This window comes from Somniosus microcephalus, chromosome 1, assembly GCF_052327205.1.
Source record: "Somniosus microcephalus isolate GS21.2 chromosome 1, FLI_Smic_1.0, whole genome shotgun sequence".
Lineage (NCBI taxonomy): Eukaryota > Metazoa > Chordata > Chondrichthyes > Squaliformes > Somniosidae > Somniosus > Somniosus microcephalus.
The window spans coordinates 394,252,112-394,278,948 of record NC_140987.1 but is presented as its reverse complement, the minus strand read 5'-3'; the positions used below and the strand labels follow the sequence as shown (position 1 = coordinate 394,278,948).

The following is a 26,837-nucleotide window of genomic DNA, read 5'->3' as shown; positions in this document are numbered from 1 at the left end:
ATCAAATCTAGCCCATTTCTGATTTTATCTGCCATGGTGCTGTGGGAAGGGGGAGGCTCTGCCTTCTGATTCCTCCCACTAGCCACTGAGTTTAAGAGAATTTTTAAAAATCACAGATGGCACTACTAGTTTTGTCAATACGAGTGCAGTGTGCTCCTCCTTCAGTTAGAAATTGCTGTATTGTGGATTCCTGAGGCAGGTCCTGATTTTCCATTAATAGAATTAATTTCACTATTTATTTGTGGCTCTGTAGTAAATTTGGAAGTGGGAAGGAGGATAGCCCAGCTTGAAGGAACTAACTGATGAGCTCACAAAGGCTGACAGGATGCTCGCACCTTGCCCTGCCCCCCACTGGTGGTGATCAACCACGAGATCCTTCAGACATGATGGCTACTGGTGCTGCCACCACTAACCTGCCCACTCATCCGAGTCCTGAAGCTAATGCTTCTTCCTGTCGTTCGAGTCCCTGCCCGATTCTGCTAATTCTTACTGTCCATGGTTGCAGAGTCAAAGATAGGGGGGTAAAAACAGAACAACAACTACAACTTGTATTTATATAGCACCATTAATGTAGTAAAACGTCCCAAGGCGCTGCACAGGAGTATTTTAAGACACAAAATTTGACACCGATCCACATAAGGATAAATTAGGGCAGGTGACCAAAAGCTTGGTCAAAGAGATAGGTTTTAAGGAGGAGGAAAGAGAAGTAGAGAGGTGGACAGGTTCAGGCAGGGAATTCCAGAGCTTAGGGCCTAGGCAACAGAAGGCACGGCCACTAAAGGTTGAGCGATTATAATCAGGGATGCTCAAGAGGGCAGAATTAGAGGAGCGTGGATATCTCTGGGTGGGGGGTTGTGGGGCTGAAGGAAATTACAGAGATGGGGAGGGGCGAGGCCATGGAGGGATTTGAAAACAAGGATGAAAATTTTGAAATCGGGGTGCTGCTTAACCAGGAGCCAGTGTAGGTCAGCGAGCACAGGGGTGATGGACAAACGGGACTTGGCTGCCCGTGTCCTAACTCGCACCAAGTTTTGGATGACCTCAAGTTTACGTAGGGTGGAATGTGAGAGGCCAGCCAGGAGTGCATTGGAATAGTCAAGTCTAGAGGTAACAAAGGCATGGATGACGGTTTCAGCAGTGGATGAGCTGAGGCAAGGGCGGAGACGGGCGATGTTACGGAGGTGGAAGTATGCGTTCTTTGTTATGCTGCGGATATGTGGACGGAAGCTCATTTCAGGTTCAAATATAACACCAAGATTGTGAACAGTGTGGCTCAGCCTCAGACAGATGTTAGGGAGAGGGATGGAATCAGTGGCTAGGGAATGGAGTTTGTGGCGGGGACCGAAAACAATGACAAGCAGTCTGACAATTTAGAGACCGTGGAGGGTTCAAGAGAAAAGGTAGAGCTTGGTGTCATCAGCGTACATGTGGAAACGGACGCTGTGTCTTCAGATGATGTCACCAAGGGGCAACATGTCGATGAGAAATAGGAGGGGGCCAAGGATAGATCCTTGGGGAACACCAGAGGTAACGATGCGGGAGCGGGAAGAGAAGCCGTTGCAGGTGATTCTCTGGCTATGATTCGATAGATAAGAATGGAACCGGGTGAGTGCAGTCCCACCCAGCTGGATGACGTGGAGAGGTGTAGAGAAGGATGGAGTGGCCAACCGCGTCAAAGGCTGCAGACAGGTCGAGAAGGACGAGGAGGGATAGTTTACCTTTGTCACAGTCACAAAGGATGTCATTTGTGACTTTGATGAGAGCTGTTTCGGTACTGTGGCAAGGGCAGAAACCTGAACGGAGGGATTCAAACATGGAATTGCAGGAAAGATGGGCATGGATTTGGGAGGCGACAACACGTTCAAGGACTTCGGAGAGGAAACGGAGATGGGGCGGTAGTGTGCAAAGACGGAGAGATCAAAGTTTGTTTTTTGAAGAGGGGTGATGACAGCAGATTTGAGGGGGAGGGGGACAGTACCTGAGGAGAGAGAACCGTTAACAATATCTGCTAACGTGGGGGCCAGAAAAAGAAGTTGGGTGGTCAGCAGTTTGGTGGGAATAGGGTTGAGGGAGCAGGAGGTGGGTCTCATAGACAAGATGAGTGCAGAGCAATCATGAGGGGCGATCAGAGGGAAACTGGAGAAAGATGTTAGTTCAGGGCTAGGGCAGGGGGGTACCTTAGAGGAAGTTTGGCCCAGTGGGCTAGGGGAAGGAAGAGAAGTGGCAGAGGCAGCTGAGCAGATGGTCTCAATCTTAGAGACAAAGAAGTCCATGAGCTCCTCACACTTGTTATCGTAGGTGAGGGTGGAGGGGAGGGGTTTAAGAAAACGGTTAGCAGTGAAGAATAGGAGCTGGGGTTTATCTTTGCATTCCAGAATAATTCTGGAATAGTTAGCAATTTTGGCAGAAGAGAGCAGGGCCCGATAGTGCTTCATGTGGTCCAGCCAGATCTGGAGGTGAATGCCTAAACCAGTTGTCTGCCATATCCGTTCAAGTCTGCGTCCCTTGGACTTAAGGGAGCGAAGATGAGGGCCATAGCACGGGGAACGGCCAGGGTGAGAGGGGGTAATTGTTTTAGCAGGGACAAGGGCATCAAAGGTGGCGGTTAGGGTGTGGTTGAGCCGATCAGTAGCTGCAGAAATGTCATGGTGAATAGAGGACCAGAGGCTGGACAGTTGGGATTTCAGAAGTGCAGTTGTAAGAGAGTTGGGGGAGAGTTTTTTCCAGGGGCGGACACAGAAGGAAGTAGGGTTGGTGGAGGTGGGTGGAAGGGGGATGTAGGTGGAAGGGGGATGTGGGTGAAGAGCAATACGAGGAAGTGGTCAGAGATGGCCTTATCTGCAATTGATACGGTGGGGGTAGCGAGGCCACGAGAGATGGCAAGGTCGAGTGGGTGGCCGTGAATATGGGTTGGGGAGTTTACATGGAGGAGAGATTAACGGAGGATAGGAGGCTAGTGAACTCAGAGGACAGAGAGCATGATGAATTGAGATGGAAGTTGAAATCACCTAGAAACACAGAAGATACGAGCAGGAGTAGGCCATTTGGCCCCTCGAGCCTGCTCCGCCATTCAATGCGATCATGGCTGATCATCCAAATTCAGTACCCTGTCCCTGCTTTCTCCCCATACCCCTTGATCCCTTTAGCCTTAAGAAATATACCCAACTCCTTCTTGAATATATTTAATGAATTGGCCTCTACTGCCTTCTATGGTAGAGAATTCCACAGGTTCACCACTCTCTAGGTGAAGAAATTCCTCCTCATTTCTGTCCTAAATGGCTTGCCCCTTATCCTTAGACTGTGACCTTTGGTTCTGGACTCCCCGACCGTCGAGAACATCCTTCCTGCATCTAGTCTGTCCAGTCCTGTCAATTTTATAAGTTTCAATGAGATCCCCTCTCATTCTTCTAAACTCCAGCGAGTATAAGCCCAGTCGACCCAATCTCTCCTCATAGGTCATTCCTGCCATCCCAGGTATCAGCCTGGTGAATCTTCGCTGAACTCCTTCCATGGCAAGAACATCCTTCCTCAGATAAGGCGACCAAAACTGCACACAATACTCAAGATGTGGTCTCACCAAGGCCCTGTACAACTGCAGCAAGACATCCTTGTTCCTGTACTCAAACCCCCTCGCTACGAAGGCCAACATACCATTTGCCGCCTTAACCGCCTGCTGCACCTGCATGCTTACCTTCAGCGACTGGTGCACAAGGACACCCAGGTCTCGATGCACTTCCCCTTCTCCCAATCTATTGCCATTCAGATAATAATCTGCCTTCCTGTTTTTGCCACCAAAGTGGATAACCTCACATTTATCCACTTTATATTGCATCTGCCATGCTTCTGCCCAATCATCCAACCTGTCCAAATCATCCTGGAGTTTCTCGGCATCCTCCTCACAGCACACATGCCCACCCAGCTTTGTGTCGTCTGCAAATTTGGAGATATTACATCACTGAGGATGAGAAGTCGTTTGGTGCAGAGGTTGAGGGAGAACAGTGAAGCTATCTCGGTAATAAAATTTTTATGGTACTTGGGTGAGCGGTAGAGAACAAGAATTTTAAATGAGAGGTGAGAGGGGTGGAATAAAGTGAGAAGAGTAAAAATGGGGAGTGCGAGCTGCATTTCAGTCCAATACACTCTTGCTGACACTGCAAGTAAAAGGGCAGAGGAGGTAAATACATTGGCCCAGAAATTCGGGTCGGGGGCTTCCCGCGGGTGTAAGCCCCCGACCTGCACTTACCTTGAGCGCCGGCAGTTGTGCTGTAGGGCCCCGTGGAATTCCGATCTGGGGCCTGGCCCAGCTGCCAGCGCGCAATGCTTGCGTGTCCCAGTGGCGCAGTTAGTTCGATGCGTCCCCTGGGATCACGTGGGCCATGGGCAGCCAATCGGAGCAGGGAATGCTCCATTCATAAGTATTGACAGGAAGACCTGTCAAGACTTATAAATACTACGGCCCCATTTTTTTTTTTTAAGAATCACACTTTTTAAATAAACTATAAATTACATTAAATAACTATTTTAAACAATAATTAAAATTTTTGAAAAAATAATTTTATATAATTTTATATTCTAACGGGGCTAAAAATAAACTTACCTTGCTTTAAAGTATTTAAAAATAATAAACCTGTGGAAAAAAATGTTTTAATTAATTGCCCACCTACCTTGTAAAAAGCAGGCCTAACGCCTGCTTTTTACATTTTTAAATTCTAAAGACTTACCCTCGCGGAGAAACCTGTTTTTAAAAAAAAACATAAGTTCAAAGCGCACACGCAGACTCCCCCGCGCACGCGTTCGACCTCTGAACCCCTTCGTTCAGAGGAACGGAAGTGCCGGTTTCCCAAGCATGCGCAGTGCATGCAGGAAACCGGCACTTCCATCAGGCCCACGCGTGAGTACCCCGTGCATACTCACCCGTGGAGACCCGAATTTCTGGGCCAATAGTAAAGGCAGAGAGAGACGCAAGTAAAGGTGGGAACTTGATTAAAGTTGAAAACTCTGCCACCAACTCCACTTCCTTGCCACTTATTCCATCCCCTTGTCTGGTATTTCCCTTGGGCTGAACCAGGCCATTCTTAAAATCATAGAATGGTTACAACACCGAAGGAGGCCATTCGGCCTGTTGAGCCTATGCCAGCGCTCTGCAAGAGCACTTCAGCTAGTCCCATTTCCCCCGCAGCTCTGCAATTTTTTTTCCTTCAGTTACTTATCCAATACCTTTTTGAAAGCCAAGATTGAGTCTGCCTTCACCACCCTCTCGGGCAGTGCATTCCAGATCATAACCACTCGCTGCGTAAAAAAGATTTTCCTCATCTCGCCTTTGGTTCTTTTGCCAATCACCTTAAATCTGTGTCCTCTGGTTCTTGACCCTTCCACCAATGGGAACAGTTTCTCTCTATCTACTCTGTCTAGACCCCTCATGATTTTGAACACCTCTATCAAACCTCCTCTCAACCTTCTCTGCTTTAAGGAGAACAACCCCAGCTTCTCTAGTCTATCCACATAACTGAAGTCCCTCATCCCTGGAACCATTCTCGTAAATCTTTGCTGTACCCTCTCTAAGGCCTTCACATTCTTCCTAAAGTGCGGTGCCCAGAATTGGACCCAATACTCCAGTTGAGGCCGATAGTGTTTTATAAAGGTTCATCATAACTTCCTTGCTTTTGTACTCTATGGGCAGGATTTTCATTTGGGCCGTGGAGGCGGGATTGGAGGCGTGTGGGGGGTTAAAATCCCGAAATCAGGGGGCACGAACCCATCCCGCACCCAACCCGCCTCCATGCCAGTTTCAAAGGAGGCGGGTACCCGACCCACGCTGGGACCCGCCTCCCCGAGGTGGGAAGGGGATTAGTGCCAATTAACTGCCTGTTAACAGGTAGTTAACAGGCAGTTTTTAGCCTAATCCCTATTTTTAATGTTGAAGTGTGGGATTCCCGACGGCTCCAAACCACGCCAAGTTAGAGGAGGCAGACCGTCGGGATGAAGGGCTTGGAGGGGTCGAGATGTCCGGTGTTCAGGTGAGTGATGGGTGCATGAGTGCAAAGGTAAGTGTGTTTGGTGTTTGTATAGTGTTTAAATAAGTTTTACATACCTTTACTTACCTTTACAGCCTTCTTTCCTTCAGGTCTCAGGCGTCCCTCATCTCACCGGCACAGAAAGCAGAATGGCTGCGAGCTGTCAAAAATTGCAGCATTCAGCTTTCTGTTCCGGGGGGATCTCTAAATCATCCTGAGCGGAAGGAATTAACTTAGAGTACAGATTCAGTGTTTGACAGCTTCAAACAGCTGTCGAATGCTGATATTTCATCTGTCAAAAGGTCTTGTCACAGATTGATATTTCATCTGTCGTCACCTGTTGCCGGGTGGCCCTTAATTGGCCTGCTGAGCCCGCTGGGCGGGCTCAACAAGGTCAATCAAGTCAAAATCGCGTGGGTTGGCTAGAACTCAATGGAGGCGGGACTACAACCCTGAAAGTTGTAGTGCCGCCTCCTACTCGCCTCCTACTCGACGACTCAATGAAAATCCAGCCCTACGCCTCTATTTATGAAGCCCAGTATCCCATATGCTTTTTAAATCGCTTTCTCAACCTTCAACGATTTGTGCACATAAAGCCCCAGGTGTGTCTGTTCATGCAGCCTCTTTAGGATTGTAAACTTTAGTTTATATTGCCCCTCCTCGTTCTTTCTACCAAAATGTATCACTCCACTTTTCTGGGTTAAATTTCATCTGCCACGTGTCCACCCATTTAACGTTGCATCTGTTCAACTTTAAGCTGAGCTGTAAACGCCACATCTTATCCAGTATCAAGACCATTCGGCATGGGCTCAACGGGCCGAATGGCTACAGCACAGAAGATGACCATTCTATGATCTGGCAGCAATTTTTTTGTGACTTTGGAAGGGATCTCTGTAAACGTTGAATTTAGTGTTTTGTGATTGGTTCCTGGATATCTATCTCTCTTTCTCTCTCAGCTTAATGAGTTTTCTGACGTTTATAGAACATAAAACAAAAGTGTGTAGACAGTCGTCCGTCTTTGTCTCTCATTAAGGAACATTGAACTCTGAGTAAGGTTCTTGAAATTTGCCTTCTAGCTTTTCTTTAAATAATTTGAAAAAGAACTGACCATAAACTGCAAGGAGATAATAAAGCTAAAATATTCCAGCAAGTCAGCTACTGAATGGTCTGATGCATTGTCGGAACATGAGTACACTGCACATCCTCAGACTGCACAATCTGAATTCAGCCTACAGCATCACCGCTCTGGTTAAAAGGATCAAGTACAAGCCCAGTTATTGGCAGAGACTGATGTCTTCAAGTAAACATTTTAGTGAAGGCATTAAAAGACAATTCAGTGGATACATTTAATCTTGTTAAATATCTTTTTAAATATTGTTTAAACCCTTATTTTGGACATCAGAAATTTCAGTTGCTGACAAAAAATGGTATATAAGTTTTTCAGAAAGCATGTTGAGTAATTTGTGTGTGTGGCGTGGAGGGGGGAGGAAACAATAAAACACTACCATCTAGTGGCTTTAGCCTGTAATTACAGGAGCAAGTTAACTTGGGGCTTTCCATTTTAAATATAGACAACAATTTACAATTTAAAAAAGTGAACAGAAACGTGTTATGAAAACACGAACTAAGGTTTGTAGACAAGAAATGCACATAGACTAGTATCTTATTAAAAATCGTAGGTCTATCACCTGTGGAGTTCCGCATGGGAAATTAGACAATATGTTGTTTGATCGGACAGGAAAATTGGATAATATGTCATTGTACAGAAATATAGAAATTATGGAAGAAATAGAAAAATGAATGTGAACGATTGTAAATTGCGATAGTTAATAGGCTCTCATTACTAATTATAGATTTTTGGGGAAAAAAAGGAATCAGAGTAAATAAATGCAAGATAATATAAATTATAGAGTAAAACATATTTCTGAAAGTAAGAAATAAAGAACTTGCATTTATACAGCGCCTTTCACATCCTCAGGATATCCCAAAGCAAATCACAGCCAATTAAGTATTTTTAAAGTGTAGCTACTCACAGAATCACACAATCACAGAAACCCCACAGTGCAGATAGAGGCCATTTCGGCCCATCGAGCCTGCACCGACACATATCCCACCCAATCCCCGTAACCCCTACACCAACACATATCCCACCCTATCCCTGTAACCCCATGTATTTAATCCCCCTAACACTAAGGGTCAATTTATCATAGCCAATCAACCTAACCTGCACCTCTTTGGACTGTGGGAGGAAGCCGGAGCACCCGGAGGAAACCCACGCAAACACAGGGAGAATGTGCAAACTCCACACAGACAGTCACCCGAGGCCGGATTCGAACCCGGGTCCCTGGCGCTGTGAGGCAACAGTGCTAACCACTATGCGACCGTACTGTTGTAATGTAAGCAAACATGCAAGCTAATTTGCATACTAGATCCCACAAATAATAATGAGATAAATGACCAAATAATCTGTTTAAGTGGTGTTGGTTGCAAGATAAATATTGGCCAGGACACCGGGAGAGCTCCCCTGCTCCTCTTCAAATAGTGCGGTGGGATCTTTTACATCCACCCGAGAGAACAGACGGGGACTCATAATGTCTCGTGAATGACGGCACCTCCAACAATGAAGCACTTCCTCAGTACTGCACTGAAATGTCAACCTAGATTATGGGCTTAAGCGGGGCTGGGAGACAGACAAAAATAACAGGAGTGAATCTTCGGGGAAAAAATTGAGTGGGAGTAAAAAGGTTACTGTGGTGTGGTAGTTGCAGACAGCCATCATTTGAGGTCATAGCTGAAGTACACAGATCACATATTAGAATCAGTTCCAAGAGCTAAGCACAAAAATGTATTTGTCATGCAGAGGTAGGCTTCAGCTTCTACATACACACAGATGAAAGTTGTCCTAGTATTGCACAATGGTACTTTTTTTTTAACAAGTATAAAATTAGCTGCTCTAGACAATAATAAAGTTAATGAAAAAAATGTGTCTTGTTCTCGCATCCTATGAAAATAGGGCGGAAGAGACTGTCTGTTGATAGAATTAAGTATTGCAGTAAAATTAAATTAAGATTTATTGGAGAAAGCCTGTTCTATGTCACTGACCATGCTGGGCTGTAGCCAGCCTGCCAGCTAATGAGAAAGTGCATACACCCCGTACTTAGCATGCACCATAGCTCCCAGCATCTATAGACACTTTCTGCTGCCGGTCCCTGCACTGATTTGGGGAGTGATTTTCTGGTGTGTTTTTATCTAGTTATTTGTTTAAGACAATGGATTTCAAAGTTGACCTCTTAACATTATTGTTTCCAATTAAAACTGTGGCTGATGATACTTCTGACCCCAAATGTCAGCTAAGTCTTAGGTAGTACATAAATCCACAGAATTTATAGTACAGCAAACCTTTGGCCTTCTACAACCAAAAGATTATGTACCTGCATTGCAACCCAGTGTGGTCCTCCTACAATTTAGTGAGGACCTCAGCTAGGTGCCTCCTCCTAGGTGTGGGTGGTTGTATGTGTTTTATCAGTCCGTGGCAATCTTTTTTTAATTGAAGGGCCGAGGTGCATATTATAGCACACCACCAAGTTTGAAAAGAATTGGAAAAGTAGATGTTCTAATGCTGAGAGTCTAAAGGGTCAAACCCACATTCCTTGTAAGCCTATTTTTGCCTTTGAAACACCATGAAATACTGTGGTTAGCAGTGTCTTTATGTAAGGTTATTTGGTGTGCTTTTATCATCTCCATATACACAGCTCACTGTCCTTTGGATAGCTGACATGGCTAAATGTACTGTATTTACATATTTACATGCAAAGGCTGAATATTGTGAGGCAGAAGCACTATAAAATTTCCAGTGCAATACACAAGGTTCTGATCAGTGTCTGCTACAGAATGGATTTTGGAGCTATACAGTACATTTAAAATTATTTACTTTAAGTAATATATTGGAAAAAACCACATTGTAATAGCAGGCAGAGTCCCTCAGGATCTAATGATTCTTATACAAAATAGTGGCATTGTTAGTTGTGTGATAATTCTACCGCCTGCCCATGCTCTCCATTTATGCTCAAGATTTAACTAATTTTATTCTCATTTGGAAAATAGTACGGTATTAATTCCAGTAAGTTTTATTTAATATAAATTTTTGCTGCTATTTAGTAACCAAGAAACAAAATCTGGATTTACATTTTCAATCACTGTCTTCCCAATGATTGCAGGCACAGATTGCCAGAGAATGCTAATGGGCATAGCATGGTGTCTGCTCTCACAATCATCTCGCAATAGTGGGGGGAAAAGAACAGACAAATATGCTAAAGCTTCTGCACAACCATCTTTAAATTTAAATTCTCTGGCATTTGCACGGGCGTATAGAAGCGACCCAGCTTATCAGAATGAAAACTTGATGAAGCCGGGAGCCAAGGGGTTTATTTTCCAGTTGGTTACTCTGCTAACTGTACACCAGTGGCCTGGATTTTGCGGTCAGTGGCGAAGGAACGGCGCTTACCGTTCACCTCAAGAAAAGCTGCCCCACAAAGTTTTAGCGGGCTCTAGAGCGCAGACTCCCTCTTTTCCAACATCAGTTTAAATTCAGCACCTTCTACAGGGGATCTGTGGCTTCCAGGCACGGAACAGGCTGATCAACCTATAGATTGAAGAATCCTCACAGATGGCAAAGCAGCAAGTAAAAAGCAGGAAATATAAATTACATTTTAATCATTGTACAGAAAGTGAAATAAAGATAGGGACATACACATGGGATTAAGGGAGAAACTTAAATAGCAAAACACAAACATTAAAAAAAAACATTTTTAATCGGCAACATTTTAATTTTCTTATGAGGGAATGAGACTCCATGCTAGTAAAATTAATTTTTCCAGGGTCAGCGAGGTTGTTCAGAAGTCATTATGACTTTGTACATCATTTAAAAACTCAATTAATCCTGACTGAACAAGGCTTAAGTTTTTCATCGGTCTTTAGAGTGAGAATAATAGGTAATTAGTTTAAGTTCATGCCTTAACAGTGATCTCTGTGCTGATTCTATTGGTATAGAGTCACAGTCATACGGCACAGAAGGAGGCCATTCAGCCCATCGAGTCCGTGCCGGACTGCAACAGCGCACCTTGTGGAGGATAAGGGTATCTCTGACAGCAACTTCCGGATTTCCGCATTTAACTGCGCATGTGCGGACGCCAGTAGTTGCTGTCATTACATAGCCTCGCCATTATTACTACTGTAAATTCCGGGCCATTGTTATTTTGGTTATTTAGCATAACTAACATATCAAAAATATCTTTTAAGTATTAGAAGGAGCTCTACCTATCTGGTAGGTATTTTTATTAATTCAACAGGGAGTAAAAAGATACCAGTTTGTTGCCATGGCAGGAAGATGATGAAAATTGAGTGACTGGATGGACCTAAGTGGTAGTGAGCTAGATCAGTTGAAAGGTCTCATCTCATTCATGCTTTCACCATGTTCTTTTACATGAAAGTTTGTACTTATCCACATATTCAACAATAGCTGTTAGTTAAAAACAAATATGAATTTATTGGAACTGATACACAAGTAAATAGTTCAAGAATCCATTGGTTGATGGAGTTCCAATTCATTGAGCTGTATTCTGGTAAACTGTAATTCTCACAATGCGGAGTTTCCAGTCTCTACCCTGAGGAAGAATTGAGTGTAAACTAGATGCTGCCCCACAGGAGAGTTGGTGGATTCAGAAATGCACTGACTGAGTCAAGTGCTGCAATTTTAACTTAATGACACATGCAACATAAAACCAAAAGTTGTTCTTCATATTGACAATATTTTTGCACTAAATTGACAATTATATTTTTGGTGACATTTGATGAATAGCTTTGATTGTGTCTCTTGCCATTTCTGCTAAACTCACAAGGCAAAGCTTATTCTGCACTGATGGTATGCAGTGACATCATTCATTCAAATAGGAGACTTTAGGAAACTATTGCCTTCTAATTTTGCTGCTTCTCTTTCCAGATTGCAAGCAAAAGTAAAGAATCATTGTGGGCACTCATTAAAGGTTTGAGTGATGCCTTCTCTGGATGGCTGGTGATGCTACTGGTTGGGCTCATGGCAGGTATGAAGCAAGACGCAATTGTTTTTTTGTTGCAGATAATTCCATCCAGGTGCCTTAACTATGGGATCAGAAGTCTTGTATGTTTTAAAGAGGGGGAATGGATCACATGTGCCAGATTAAAAGACCAGGCTGCAACATCAGTTTCAATGGATTATTAACTGGAACAGCCTTTTTTTAAATAATTGGTGTCTCTCAGCTAGTTAGCTGGAGTAATTACATATCCTGATGATGAAAAGCAGTTGAATTAATGTCAATACAAACAGTTATCGATCTAGAGCCTTTCAGAGACAATGTCATTTCATCCATGTAAAATTCACTTCCCTCATACTGAAAATCCCTAACTCCTCCCAGCTGAGCTACGCTTGGCATGGTGTTGTTGGGCTCACTGCTTAAATGATAATACTAAAAAAAAATAAAAGAATCTTGAACTTCAACAATTCTTTGAGATTTTATTGAATTGTGATTTATTTTTAAAAATGATATAAAGGGAAACTCCAGATTCAAAAATAACTTCTATTTAATACACAGCATTTCTCTAGTCTCTACCTCCTCACATAATATCCTATAAAAAAAATAGTTGATTCAGACTTATTGTTTATATAACCCAGCAAAGATTGCAAGCAATTATCAATCACATTTTGAGTTTTGTCTCATCTGTATTTAATGATGAAAAATAGGGTACAAATAAGAAATTATTATAAAAACCGTATTCTTGACAATAATTGAATAAAATATTTTAGTGATGGAAGCAACAGCAGGTAGTGTGAAGACTCACTTAAAAAAAACTTCAATAAAACGTATGAAATCTTCTCCTCCATAAGAAATAAGCTCGACTAAACATTACAATCAGCCCCTCTGAACCTGGTGCATAAGAGTAAAAAATATCTCGAGGCACATTATTGGGGGGAGAGAATGAATGAATAAATAAAAGGAAGAAAGCTATGGTGGAAGATGCACTAAACAGAACAATGTGGGTAAAAGGCTCATAATCTATTCAAGAGCTCAATCTGATCAGTCTTGGCTGGCCTGCCAAGCGTCAGATGTTCACTATAACAATAATTAATTTTGGGTTAAAAATGCTACCTTGTTTGAATATCCAGACTCCCATGGGTTTAATGAGTTTTTCTAACACTTCCACAATGTTGACTCTAGTTAATGGTACCTATACTTTATTAAATTTTAGTTAATTTTTTTTCCTTAGGGGCAAGTCCTCAGATTTTCACCCATCTCCATAAAACTAGCTTGCCCATCATCTTAATAACATTTCAAGAGATTCCTTTAAATATCTGGAGCATGACTTAGAAACAATTAAAACACAAAGATGCAAACAGCTTTCCTTATAACGGAGCTCCTGATCATGGAACAAAGTTTTATCACACTGAGCTTTACAAAAAGAACTAATATGATTAATGAAGGGCAAATGTTAACACAGGAAACAATATGTTTGGAAGCTTTAAAACACAAATTCCAGAAAGCTAGTTTGTTTAATTTTTTGGAACGCATGATACACACCAAACTTGAAGATTCTGTAAACATAACACAACTGAAGGTGACGGGGAATGTAAGAACTAGCCAACATTTTCAGACATTTTATTGAAGTTTTTTAAGTGAGTCTTCACCGTACCTGCTGTTGTTTCCATCACTAAAATAATTGTTTTCAATTATTGTCAAGAATACGGATTTTACAATAATTTCTCATTTGTACCCTATTTTTCATCATTAAATACGAATGAGACAAAACTCAAAATGTGATCGATAATTGCTTGCAATCTTTGCTGGGTTATATAAACAATAAGTCTGAATTAACTTTTTTTAAAGGATGATACTGATGCGAGGAGGTAGAGACCAGAGAAATGGTGTGTTTTGTGACACAGTTCTCGTTTCCCACAATCTACTTGGTTAACCAAATTAGTATTGTAGATCTTGAACAAAAAGCCATTTTAGAATTTGAACCAGTTCTTCAATTACATGACTAAACTTCTATTGTTGGCTTTAAGAATTTTTTCATGAACAAAATGCCCATTCATTTTCTCAATGTAAAGAAGAATTTAAATGAAAAATTCGACCTCTTCCACAGAGTTTCGTGAAGGAGAAAAACTACAATCTACCAATAATTAAAAATGCCAGGCATGAAATTCCTCAAGCTCCACTCCACCTAGGGTAATGGGCGAGTCATCTGGCTGCCAGTCTGCCCCAACTTTGATCCAGTCCCAAATCCCAGAGACGGTGGTCATTTAAATTCTTCTTTACATTGAGAAAATGAATGGGCATTTTATTCATGACAATATTCTTAAAGCCAACAATAGAAGTTTAGTCATGTAATTGAAGAACAAGTAGCGGGCACACGTGCCATGTGCAGTGCTTCCTGGGTGTCCATCTTGAAAGGAGTGAGGAATTTCAGCACAGCACCTCATGCTCCACTGAGGAGGGGAAAACAGTGTTCCAGCAAAAGATTAAAGAATTTTACAGAAAATAAGATTGATTTGGTAGTAACCTCTTTTTCCTAATTGCAATCAATTGCTCTGCAAAAGGCAACTTAACACAAGAAAGTGCATCTTTACAAGGTTGCTGCTGCAATGCCCTCTCAAGTCCAGGGATGATCTATTGCACATATCATGGACATTTTAAACTTAACTGGCTCAAAAGAACCATCAAACTAGAATGAGTGAAATAAAAACAGAAAATGCTGGAAATACTCAGCAGGTCAGGCAGCATCTGTAGAGAGAGAAACAGAATTAACGTTTCAAGTCAATGACCCTTTGTCAGACGGCCAGTTCTGACGAAGGGTCATCGACCTGTAGCGTTAACTCTGTTTCTCTCTCCACAGATGCTGCCTGACCTACTGAGTATTTCTAGCATTTTCTATTTTTATTTCAGATTTCCAGCATCCGCAGTATTTTGCTTTTGTATTATAGAATGAATGAAATCCTTACTAAGGGCAACAAACACTTCCCTCCCCCAAAAAGACCTAATCAAAATCAGAAGCTCCTCCAAAGAGTAGAAAAAAAGCAGTAATAATCTGTTTATACATTGAATGTGCTACCAGCAATTATTAAGCCAGCTAAAAAATGACACTGGCACAGCAGTATTCATTCTTTAATGCCTCTGCTAGTGCTATCTGAGTTCTATTGTAATAATTTTCAATAAATTTCATGAGGACACTGGGCCCAACACCATTTTGAGGCCATTTTTTTCTCTCCACCTTTTTTTAAAAAAAGAAACCTCTTCTGAGAAATTTGCAGCTTTCAACAGTTGCTTTATATTGACACTTTACTCTGCAGAAACCAGTCCAGGAGTCGGCTGTAGCCATCAATGGTCCAGATTAGATCCCACTGAATGGAAATAAAATCTGAATCTGATTTGGCCTCATTCCAGCTCTGTCTCGCACATTGGTGTCTCAGCTGTATTTCTGATGAATCTTTCAATGTATTAATCTTTGCTCTACACCCCATTTTCCATTCATTCATCCGTTTAAAAAATGGACATAGCGGTGGCTATCAGTAAATAATAAGGTAGTGATCCGGTATAAGGGTTCAAAGCATGGTTTCCCTCCAAAGGACCAGTGGGTTCATTTACAGATAAGAACATAGGAACAGGAGTAGGCCATTAAGCACCTTGAGCCAGTTTCACCATGTAGTTTTAGAACATTATGGTCCATTAGGAGTGTATGCAGAAAGGTGGTAGATGCAGTTTAATTTAGAAAAATGCAAAATAATACATTTTGGTATTAAAAATACCAATAGGAAGTATAACTTAAAAGGTAAGATTTTTATTGGAGAAGAGGGCCATGGAGTATGAGAATGCACAGGTCATTACAGGTAGCAGTACAAGTAGATAAGGCCATAAAAATCCTTGGTTTTGTATAATATAATAAGGTGATGTTATACTTTTACAAGACCTTAGTTGGAATATTTTGTGCAGTTTTGGGAACTCCATTTGTGACCTCCCAGTCCTCTGGCATAATTTTCCTTTCCATGCTGTTTTGGAAATGTAAGCCTCACTATTGCTCCTCCAGCATCCCTTGGGAGCCTCAGATGTAAACCACCACGTCCTGGTGATTTTTCTGTCTTGAGTTTAAGAAAGTCATTAGTACCTTTGAATAGTAGCCTCCACGAACTGTTCTACACCTACCTCCACTGGTTCTACAATTTCAGTGTACACATTCTCTGTGAAAACTATGGCAAAGTACTTACTTAGTATTACTGTCATTCTTTCACACTCCACTACAAGCTTGCCTCCTTCATCTCTTAGAAACTCTAATCCTACCGTGACAATCTTCTGACTACTAATGGACCTATAGAAAGCTTTTTTTATTGTCCTTTGTTTTTTTCCACTCTTTTTCTTTTAGCCCCTTTTTAATCTTTCCTGTATTCTCCATATTGTTTTGGCTTTCTTTTCTGTTACCTACCCTGTAAGTGCTAAATGTTATTTTAATGTAAAATTTGATCTTGTTTCCCTATTTATCCATAAAAGCTTTTTTATTGGAATGTACTTGATTTTTACTTATTTTGTTTGGTAATTAAATATTTCCAATTCCTGACCTATGGTTCTATTTTCCCATTTCTGTTCCATTTGCATAGGATTACATAGAATATACGGCACAGAAACAGGCCATTCGGCCCATCCAGTCTATGCCGGCGTTTATGCTCCACACGAGCCTCCTCCCTTTCCTCATCTAAATCTATCAACATAACCCTCTATTCCCTTTTACCTCATATGCTTGTCTAGCCTCCCCTTAAATGCATCTATACTATTTGCTTCAACAACTCCCTGTGGTAGCGAGTTCTACATTCTCACCACTCTTTGGGTAAAGAAGTTTCTTCTGAATTCCCTATTGGATTTCCTGGTGATTATCTTATATTGATGGCCTCTAGTTTTGCTCTTCCCCACAAGTGGAAACATTCTCTCTGTATCCACTCTAGCAAAATTTTTCATAATTTTAAAGACCTTTAATAGGTCACCCCTCAGTCTTTTTTAAAGAGATAAGAAACCCAGCCTGTTCATCCTTTCCTGATGCGTATACCCTCGCATTTCTGGTATCATCCTTGTAAATCTTCTCTGCACCCTCTCCAGTGCCTCTATATCCTTTTTATAATATGGCGACCAGAACTGTACGCAGTACTTTAAGTGTGGCCTAACCAAGGTTCGATACAGGTTTAGCATAACTTCCCTACTTTTCAATTCTATCCCTCTGGAAATAAACCCCAGTGCTTGGTTTGCTTTTTTTATGGCCTTGCTAACCTGTGTCGCTGCTTTTAGTGATTTGTGTATTTGTACTCCGAGATCCCTTTGTTCCTCTACCCCACCTAGACTCGCACCCTCCAAGTAATAAGTGACCTCCCTATTCTTCCTACCAAAATGTAATACCTCACATTTATCTGTGTTGAACTTAATTTGCCAATTATATGCCCATTCTGCAATATAATAATGTCCTCCTGTAATTTGTTGCAGTCCTCCTCAGTATTGACTATTCCCCCCCCCTAATTTGGTGTCATCTGCAAATTTAGAAATTGTGTTTTTGATTCCTAAGTCTAAATCGTTAATGTAAATTGTGAACAGCAGTGGTCCCAGCACTGATCCTTGTGGAACACCACTACCCAACTTCTGCCACTGTGGATAGCTACCCTTTATTCCCACTCTCTACTTTCTGTCCTGAAGCCTGCCAGCAATCCATTCTGCTACTTGTCCCCAGGCTCTGCATTCTCTGACCTTGTAAATCAGTCTATTATGGGGTACCTTATCGAAGGCCTTTTGAAAATCCAGATAAATTACATCTACTGCATTACCATTGTCTACTCTCTCTCTTACCTCTTCAAAAAAATCAATAAGATTGGTAAAGCAAGACTTTCCCTTTTGAAATCCATGCTGACTATTCATTATATTTTTGGTTTCTAGATGTTCTTCTATTTTCTCCTTTAGTAGGGATCCCATTATTTTTCCTACCACCGATGTTAAGCTGACTGGTCTATAATTCCCTGGACATGTTCTAACCCCCTTCTTAAATATCGGCATTACGTTAGCTATCCGCCAGTCCTCTGGCACTATACCTTTTTCTAACGAATTATTAAATATGCGTAGTAATGCCTCTGCTATCTCTTCCCTAAATTCTTTTGAAATGCGTGGATGGAATCCATCCGACCAGGGGTTTTATCCTCGGAGTTTGATTAGTTTATTTAATAATATCCTTTCTTTTATTTTAAATGCACTTATCTCATTACTAATCTCATCATCCAATGTCATGTCCACCTGTTCTATCTCCCTGGTAAATACTGACGCAAAATAATTATTTAATATTTCTGCCATCTCTCTATCGTTACCTGTGGTATTATCCTGTCTATCTCTTAATGGTCCTACTCCCATCCCAACCTTTGTTTAGTGATGTGCCTATAAAATATTTTACTATTTTGTTTTACGTTCCATGATAATTTAATTTCAGTTCCTCTTTGCCTCCCGAATTGCTTTTTTGACTTCTCTCCTAATCTTTTCGTATTCTCTCTTATCATGCACTCCCCTGCTGTCTTTTACTTAATGTATGCCTCTTTCCTTACCCTCAATTGTTCCCTTATGGCTTTATTCATCCATGGAGTCTCATTATTGTTTAGTTTGTTCTTTCCTTTTAGCGGAATATATTGTTCCTGCACTCTGTTGAACACCTAAATGTTTTCCATTGCTATTCTACATCATTGTTTGCCAATATTGTTGCCCATATTCTCAGCCCCTCAAAATCAGCTTTTCTCCAATCTATTAACCTGGTTTTCGTCATACTTATGTTCTTCTCAATTATCATCTTAAAGCGTATTACAGTCACTATTGCCTATATGTTCCCCTACTTTTACATCACTTATCTGCTCTGGTTCATTCCCCATTACTAGATCCAATAGCGAATCCTCCCTTGTTGGGCTTTTTACATATTGGTTTAAAAAGGAGTCTTGTACACCTTGTAGGAACTCTATTCCCTCATCCCCTTTACCTACCTTTTCTGTGCAATTAATATCGGGGTAGTTGAAATCTCCCATGATTATTATTCTATGTTTTTTACTCATTTCCCTAATTTGTTTGCATATTTCTTCCTCCACCTCCCTTCCGCTATTAGGTGGTCTGTAGACTACCCCTATTCGTGTGATTGAGCCTTTATTATCTTTTAACTCTATCCATATAGATTCTATTTTTGTCTTGCTGATATCTGCGTCACTTTTTGCTACTGCCATTATGTTATCCCTTATAAGTTCAGCTACTCCACCTCCCTCTTTTCCCTCCCTATCTTTTCTAAATATGTTATACACTGCAAATGTTTAATTCCTAGTCCTGATATTTCTGTAGCCACGTCTCAGTAATCCCTACTATATCTGGTTCCTCGCAACGTATGATTGCCCCCAGCTCCCCTGTTTTATTACGGACACTGTGTGCATTGCTGTACAGACAGTTTAACTCATTTTTAATAGAATTTCTTCACATTTTATGTTTAACTATCTTTTTAGACTCCTATTCTATAACTCTATTTAGTCCCTTGCCATCGATGTCCTCCCTTTATTCTTTCCTATGCTCTCTTTACTTGTTTTGTTTATATTTAGGCTGGTTACGTTTCTTGTAGATCCCTCCCCCCATATTACTAGTTTAAAGCCTTTGCCACTTCCCTATTTAACCTTTCCGCTAGGAGACGGGTCCCATCCCGGTTCAGGTGGAGCCTGTCCCATCGGTACAGCTCCTTCCTGTCCCAGAACTGGTGGCAGTGTCCCATGAAAAGGAACCCCTCTTTCCCACACCAGCCCTTTAGCCAGGTGTTAATTCTTCTAATCTGTCTGCTTCTATGCCAATTTGCACATGGCTCGGGCAATAATCCAGAGATTATTACCCTCAAGGACCTGCTTTTTAATTTGGAGCCTAACTCCTGATACTCTTTCAGCAGGACCTCCTCCCTGTTCCTACCTATGTCGTTTATTCCAACATGAACCACAACAACTGGATTTACCCCCTCCCTTTCCAAGTTCCCCTCCAGCTGCCGTGAGATATCCCTCAAGTAGCAAGTACATTGTACCTGTTGGACAGGACCAGTGTCTGCGGGACCTCCTTCTCAACCTCCTAAATCCCCACTACTCCTCTCCTAACAGTCACACCCTCCCTTTCCTGACGCTGTGCTTTCCTCTGGGGTGTGACTGCATTCTGGATAAAATTGTCCAGAAATTCCTCCCCCTCCCTTGTGTCGAAGTGTCTCCAACTCGCACTCCAGCTCATTGACTCTGAGCCAGAGAGATTCAAGATGGAGACATCTCCTGCAGACGTGTTTGCTCAGGACAGTCTTGCCATCTGCAAACTCCCACATCCTGCAGGCCAGTCCCATAGCCTGCCCTGCCATATCTTAGTCTAGCCTTATTTTATTTATTTAATTAGTTTAAGTCTTTAATCAGCGATTATGTACAGTTATATTAATTCGTTTAACTAGTTAAGCTATAAATTTAATACAGTATGTTATAGTTTCCCGCTCCTAGTTTAAACCACTGTCTTAGTTTAGCGAGAGAAAGAAACCTTAATACTCACCAACCAATCACCTACCTGCTGTCCTGTGACATCACACTTTGTTTTTTTGGAAATCTTAGAAGGTTCAGCCACTGCTGATGCCGCCTCCATTTAGGTCCGCGCTGTTTCTCCGCTCTCTCCTTTATGTCCCAGCATTGCCACCGCTGCCTCCAATAAGGTTTCTCCGCTCTCTCCTTTATGTCCCACCACTGCCTCCGATTAGGCCCGTGCTGTTTCTCCACTCTCTCCTTTATGTCCTGCCGCTGGTGTCTCCGATTAGGTCCGTGCTGTTTCTCCACTCTCTCCTTTATGTCCTGCTGCCGCTGCCTCCGATTTAATCTAGTTCTTTTTATCTCTCTATGCTTTTTCCATTCAAATATACTTTTCTTGCAAAAATATTTGAGGCCTGCAAAAGGCTAATGTATGGGGGAAGAGATGGATTTAATAGCTAAAGTATGCAAACAAACCCCTTGCTGAGCACTTAATATAATCATGTACACTATCTTATGTCTAGGTGCCATTGCTGGTTTGATCGATATGGCTTCTCACTGGATGACAGATCTGAAAGAGGGAGTCTGTTTAGTGGGGTTCTGGTACAACCATGAACATTGTTGCTGGACGTCCAAGGAGACCACTTTTGAACAGCGAGATAAATGTCCACAGTGGAAGTCTTGGTCGGAGCTGTTTCTCGACCAGTCAGAAGTAATTAGACATCTTTATTTTCTTCCTTTTTTGTCAGTCCTTAACCTTTAACTGCCCCCAAAGATTATTTCAGCCACCCAGTAAATTTGAGCATGTTGTATTTTCTTTGAAAATGGAAGATAACTTTCCAGAAAAGTACCACCCCTGACCAATATTCACAGAATTCCTTCCACGCCATTTGAGAAATGAGACCAATGGTTGATGATTTCCTTCCTGCAGAGTGAATGGTGGTTCTGGAGCCACCATCTCTGAAAGCTCAGCCACAACTTCTGTACACATAGGCAATGCTTATGATACCACAAATGAATGGGAAATAAGAACTCTTGGCATATATTCCCTGGAGTTTACACTATTTATAAATGGTATATTCTTTCTGAAGAAAATGTCTGAGGCTCTACCTCAAAGGATTAAGGCCTAGAAATTGAGTGGGCTTAGCGCCCAATTAGTGGCGCTAGAGGGCCTTGCGCCGGACTTATAGCCGTTTTGCAAATTGACTTGGGCCTTACCATCGGCGTTAGCCGGTAGCGCTGCGCTGGCACCGATGACGTCATCGGTGTGCGCAGCGTCCCGGTTGCCGTGGTAACCCGGCCCCAAGCCCAAATTCAGTTGCGCCCGCCTCGCCCGTGGCAGGCGCAACTAACGAATGTGAAAAGTGTTCTTACACGCCTTTGCGCCGGCGCATAAAGGTGGAGCGGCGGCCGGCCGCGTTCCCGGTGGCCGCCTGCCCGCACCTCCCTTCCCGGACTCCTGCATCACCCCCCCCCCGCGGCCCTGATGAGTGTGTGCTGCGAGCCCGGCACTTCCCCGAGGTGCCGGGCTCAGATGTCGGGGGAATCCGCCGGACAGTTGTCGGCTGCAGGCAGCTCCTCCTTAACAGAAGGAGGAGGCCTGCAGTTCCCCAGCCTGCCGCACCGCATCGGGTGCCGCAGCGGGGGATTAGCGCCGGGAAACCCAATTCAACGCCCGTTTTCAGGCGCTAAAACCCTCCTTTAGCGCCCGCCGCCCTCTGGGGCCGGCGCAACCGAATTTTCGTCGGGCGCTGCCGCATTAACGCTGGCGCAAAATTTCTGGCGCTACAGCCCTGGCGAGCCCACAACCCAATTTCTAGGCCTAAATGTCTAGTAGGCGCTGGTGCCTCTTTATGATCAAAAATGTTGCTTAACTTTAAGATGGGTAGCCTCTAAGCCATAAAATAGAAGTTCTGTGTAGGTGAATTATAATAACAAGCAGCCTTAGGATTGAAGCCTGGGTGAATCTGTTTGGGAGGTCAGTGCAATAATGACCAGCTAGAGCATGGGGTCACCACATATCCCATTAATGAATCTGCTTGATCTCTCAGTGAGATGAGTTGTGCCTATTGGATTGTAATAACCAAAGATGATACAAAAAGTGTATTTCATGGATTGACTTTACACTGTTCCAAAAATGGTCTGCCTTTAATTTTGTTTAAATTAAACAAATGAATGTGAATGGAAAATGCTAAAGTTGTACCTGTATTTTTTTTTTTAAACTCCTTATATGTAGTTCAACAAATGGAATGATTAGTTATTTTCATGTGTTCATATAATAAATATGTTCGGGAAATATTTTAAATTTTACCATGTGTTCTGTGTATAAATGAACTGAGGTTTGAATGTAAATCTGTACTGATTGTCCTATTACACATATACATGTGAAATGTATTATAATATTTATGTTGCGTTGACTGTTCTAGGGAGCTGGTGCATACATATTGAATTACTTCATGTATGTTAGCTGGGCCCTGGGTTTCGCGTTCCTGGCCGTGTCTTTGGTGCGAGTATTTGCACCTTATGCCTGTGGCTCTGGAATTCCAGAGGTAAGTCTGAGAAGTTTATCTTTAAGGAAAATGTGATTTCTTCCACAGCTGGTCTAGTACAGGTCACAACTAAAAGTGTATTTAAAATTATTCTGTAGTTTGTCGCCCTCTAGTGATTCTAAACTGCTCTTTTAACCAAAAGACAGCGGTCGCAGTACTTAAAGTGCCAGCTATTCATTTTTGCTCATCCTTATTTGGTTAGTTACTCTTATTGTTGGCTTTTACTTTTGAAAAAATATTTTTGGGGGTTGTTTTAGACCTCAAAAAAGGTGAAAATTTGGGGGAAACTACTTTGGTATAACAAGGGCATTGATGCCTAATGCTCACCCCAAATAAAATAAAATCTATGAATTCTTGGTCTCGGTCATGTAACAGGGAGACAATGAATTGGGTCAAGGCCATTTACTATAGAGGGGGATAAACTGGTGACAGTCGGCTGGGGCCAGTTTCATGCACATTGTAACAAATATAAGAGTGTTATTGGCAGACTCCTGGAAGAAGGTATAGTACCAACCCACCTAGCCCAAGACAACAAAGAGCAAGAGGTTCTGTAGTATATACCATTTCCCTTGCTGCCATATTTATCCCATATGCACTGAGGGTTTGATTTGCCAACTGTGGAAAACTATGCATATGCAAGACTGTCACTGGTGCAGTTACTCAGAGGTTGTAAACACAACTTTAAAAAACCTGCGTGCGTATGAATCACATGCATGCATAGTTAAAGAAATGTCAATTTGCCAAACTGGCCTGATATTGGAGGAAGAGCCAGCAATGGGTCAGCTAGAATGCAGACAAAACCTAAAGTAGATGTGGCATACGTGCTGCCACCAGTCACTGTGTGAGTGCTGCCAACAATAAATAGAGGTCGGTTACCCAGCAAAATTTCCTCTCTAGGGGAGTCTTGGTGCCTTTAAACTTGTGCCAGTAAGCCGACTTTACAGGGTTTCCTCCAAGAGCATGCTACACAGACATAGAGTACGCAGCCACATATCTATTACTGTAGTAAGGTACAGCATAAGATACCTGATGACTCAGGCACATGTACTGCTGAAAATTATCAGACACCCCAACCCTTAAAACTGAAGATTTCAATTACCAACAAATGTATAGAATTTTATTGATGATGACCAAAACAAAAATACCTAAAAGAAAAATACTCCTTGCAGATACCTCTGATTGCTCCAATGGAATATCTTTACAGGAATCAGAGTCCAATTTAGCTACTTCTGGCGATTCTTCTGTGACTGCAGCCTTTGTGAATTCTTTAGCATAGGCCATTGAGGTGATGACCTCCCCAAACACTGGCCACCCACTCACATTCTTCAGCTATGGTTGGCTTCCTCATTCTGCCACCAGCTGTGAGGTATTCAGGTCTTTAGCTATCCAGACTTCCCACAGCTTCTTGGCAGCCACTCTTAAATGTTTATTGGCTCCTATATATTTGGCTGTCAGATTTTACAGCTGTATACTTGCCATCGGATATAATACTGTCCAAAATTAAGTCCAAGAGAGCTTTGGGATATAGTATCATTTGCTTGTGTTGACACTGGAATGAGTTGAAGGGTACTGGTATCAGGTTTTCAGTAATATATAGTCTGTCTTCTTGATACTGGGGAGTAAATTTTCATGTTTCAAGTTTCTACATTAAAAAAAATCAGCCTAATCAATGGTGGTATTTGCACCTGATGTTACTAATGAAATAGACTGTAATTTTTATGAATCATGGTTCTGTTTCCACTGTACCAAACTTCAATCTAATCTCATCTTTGTTTCCAGTGTTTTGAAATCTGAAGCCTTCACTGTCAGTTGCAGAATTTTTAAATCAAAGATAGACACAGTTTCTTTGCATCTGGTTTAGAAGCATCTTTTGGGATTGACTGTAGGTGACCCTTATAAACAGGAGATTTTCTCCCCGAGTGTTATTTGGGCAGGTGGCCAGCTAGTGATGTGCACCCGCTGGTCACCTGATGGTCCCAACAGAGGCCTGATCCATTTTGAGGGCCAGGCCTCCGCATAGGACTGCTTTTCTTTGGCTGGACGGCCAGCTAAATAATGGGAGGAGCGTGCGCAGCGCCAGTCCTCTGAGTGTCATCCTAAAATGGCAATTAGGGTCCTATATATGTCATAGGATACTGATTTGTTCCTTAAAATGGCCGACAGCCTGACTCAGGTGGGCACTCCAGTCACCTAGCGGTTGGCCTTGGGAAGGATAGGCATAGCAATATCATTAGCGGGAACGGGGCGGTAAGTCAATCCACACAATTTTGGGGTGCTACTACCCCATTTCCACCAAGTGGGAGGCCTCAAAACCAACCTATTATCTCCTAATTCCGTTGAATTGTGAGCCTTTAATTTATTGTCCACTGATTAGGTTGTACAGTGGACAAATTGTGTTCTTTAAAAATGTGAACACCGTTTTTTTTCAGTTATTGAATTTTAAGAATTTAATGAAATGTATGACTTTTGTCATTTACTTTCAGATTAAAACCATATTAAGTGGTTTTATCATTAGGGGCTATCTAGGAAAGTGGACCCTGATTATTAAGACCGTCACCCTGGTTTTGGCCGTGTCTTCAGGCCTCAGCCTTGGAAAGGAAGGCCCTCTAGTACATGTGGCCTGCTGCTGCGGCAATGTTGTTTGTCATCTGTTTACTAAATATAGGAAAAATGAAGCCAAGAGGAGAGAGGTAAGTCGATATGAATATGTAATTAAAATTATTGCACCAGTGTTGTTGCAGTGTTTGTCCTAGGCAGCTTAACACACAGCTACTAATGATGCGGCAAAGATAGGGAGAAATGGTCAAGAGGCCAGTCAGAGGAATGTAGAGTTCAAGGGGAGCTGGAGGAAATTTTAGAGAGGGGGAAGAAGAGGCCATGAAGGGATTTAAACACAAAGATGAGAATTTTACATTTCAGGCATTGGGGGACGGAAAAGTCAACAAGGACAGGAGTGATGCCTGAGTGGGATGTGGTGCGATATAGGATATGGACGGAGTTTTGAATCAGCTGAAGATTGTGGAGGATGGCAGAAAGTCAGGAGAGCATTGGAAAAGTCGAGTCTAGAGATAATGAAGGCATATTAACAGACCACGTCGCAAGTCCATGTCCGTACTTGTGGCTCTTCCTGGCACAAACAAACTGGAAAAACTGAAGACCAGCTGGGCAAAATTTGTGAATTTGTGTTACTTTCATCTAAAAATGTATATGGTATGGACTGTTAATACAGTAATAAAGGCTGGAATTTCCCCCCAAAAAACAGGTGGGTTTGGAGCGTGGGGGCAGTTAAATTGTTAAAAATGGGATTCCCGACCTGATCCCGCCTCTGGTTTTGCTGGAGGCAGGATGGAGGACGGGTGACCAACCCGCTCCCAGGGGGTGTTACCTCAATTTAATTATTGTAATGAGGCTGGAAGCATCTTTTTCCCTGTCCATTTTGTGTTTAACTGCCTGTGGACGGGTTTCACACAATTCGTGAAACCCAGCAGCTAAACCGAGGCGAGGACTGCTGCATCCAGGAGGTAGGTGGCTTCATACCTACCTCCTGGATCCAGGGTCCCTACTTAACCCACCCCTGCGATCGGCGACCCCTCCACGAGGCCTCCGATCACCCCACCCCCCCCCCCCCCCCCCCCGAGTCCTCCCCGACCCGATGATGATGATGATGATGAT

The 26,837-nt window shown here is 42.4% G+C and overlaps 1 protein-coding gene across 4 annotated transcripts in view; it reads left to right on the top strand.

Annotated features, from left to right (window-relative positions):
• The window catches only part of clcn5b (Cl-/H+ antiporter 5b), a 185,494-nt gene that overhangs the window by 127,754 nt on the left and 30,903 nt on the right, over positions 1 to 26,837 (top strand). For all 4 annotated transcript variants that reach the window (XM_085997573.1, XM_085997584.1, XM_085997594.1 and 1 more), the window contains 4 exons: positions 12,013 to 12,112; positions 21,141 to 21,328; positions 23,043 to 23,165; positions 25,649 to 25,855. In XM_085997573.1, coding sequence (XP_085853699.1) covers positions 12,013 to 12,112; positions 21,141 to 21,328; positions 23,043 to 23,165; positions 25,649 to 25,855 — 618 coding nt within the window. The remainder of the gene's footprint in view (positions 1 to 12,012; positions 12,113 to 21,140; positions 21,329 to 23,042; positions 23,166 to 25,648; positions 25,856 to 26,837) is intronic.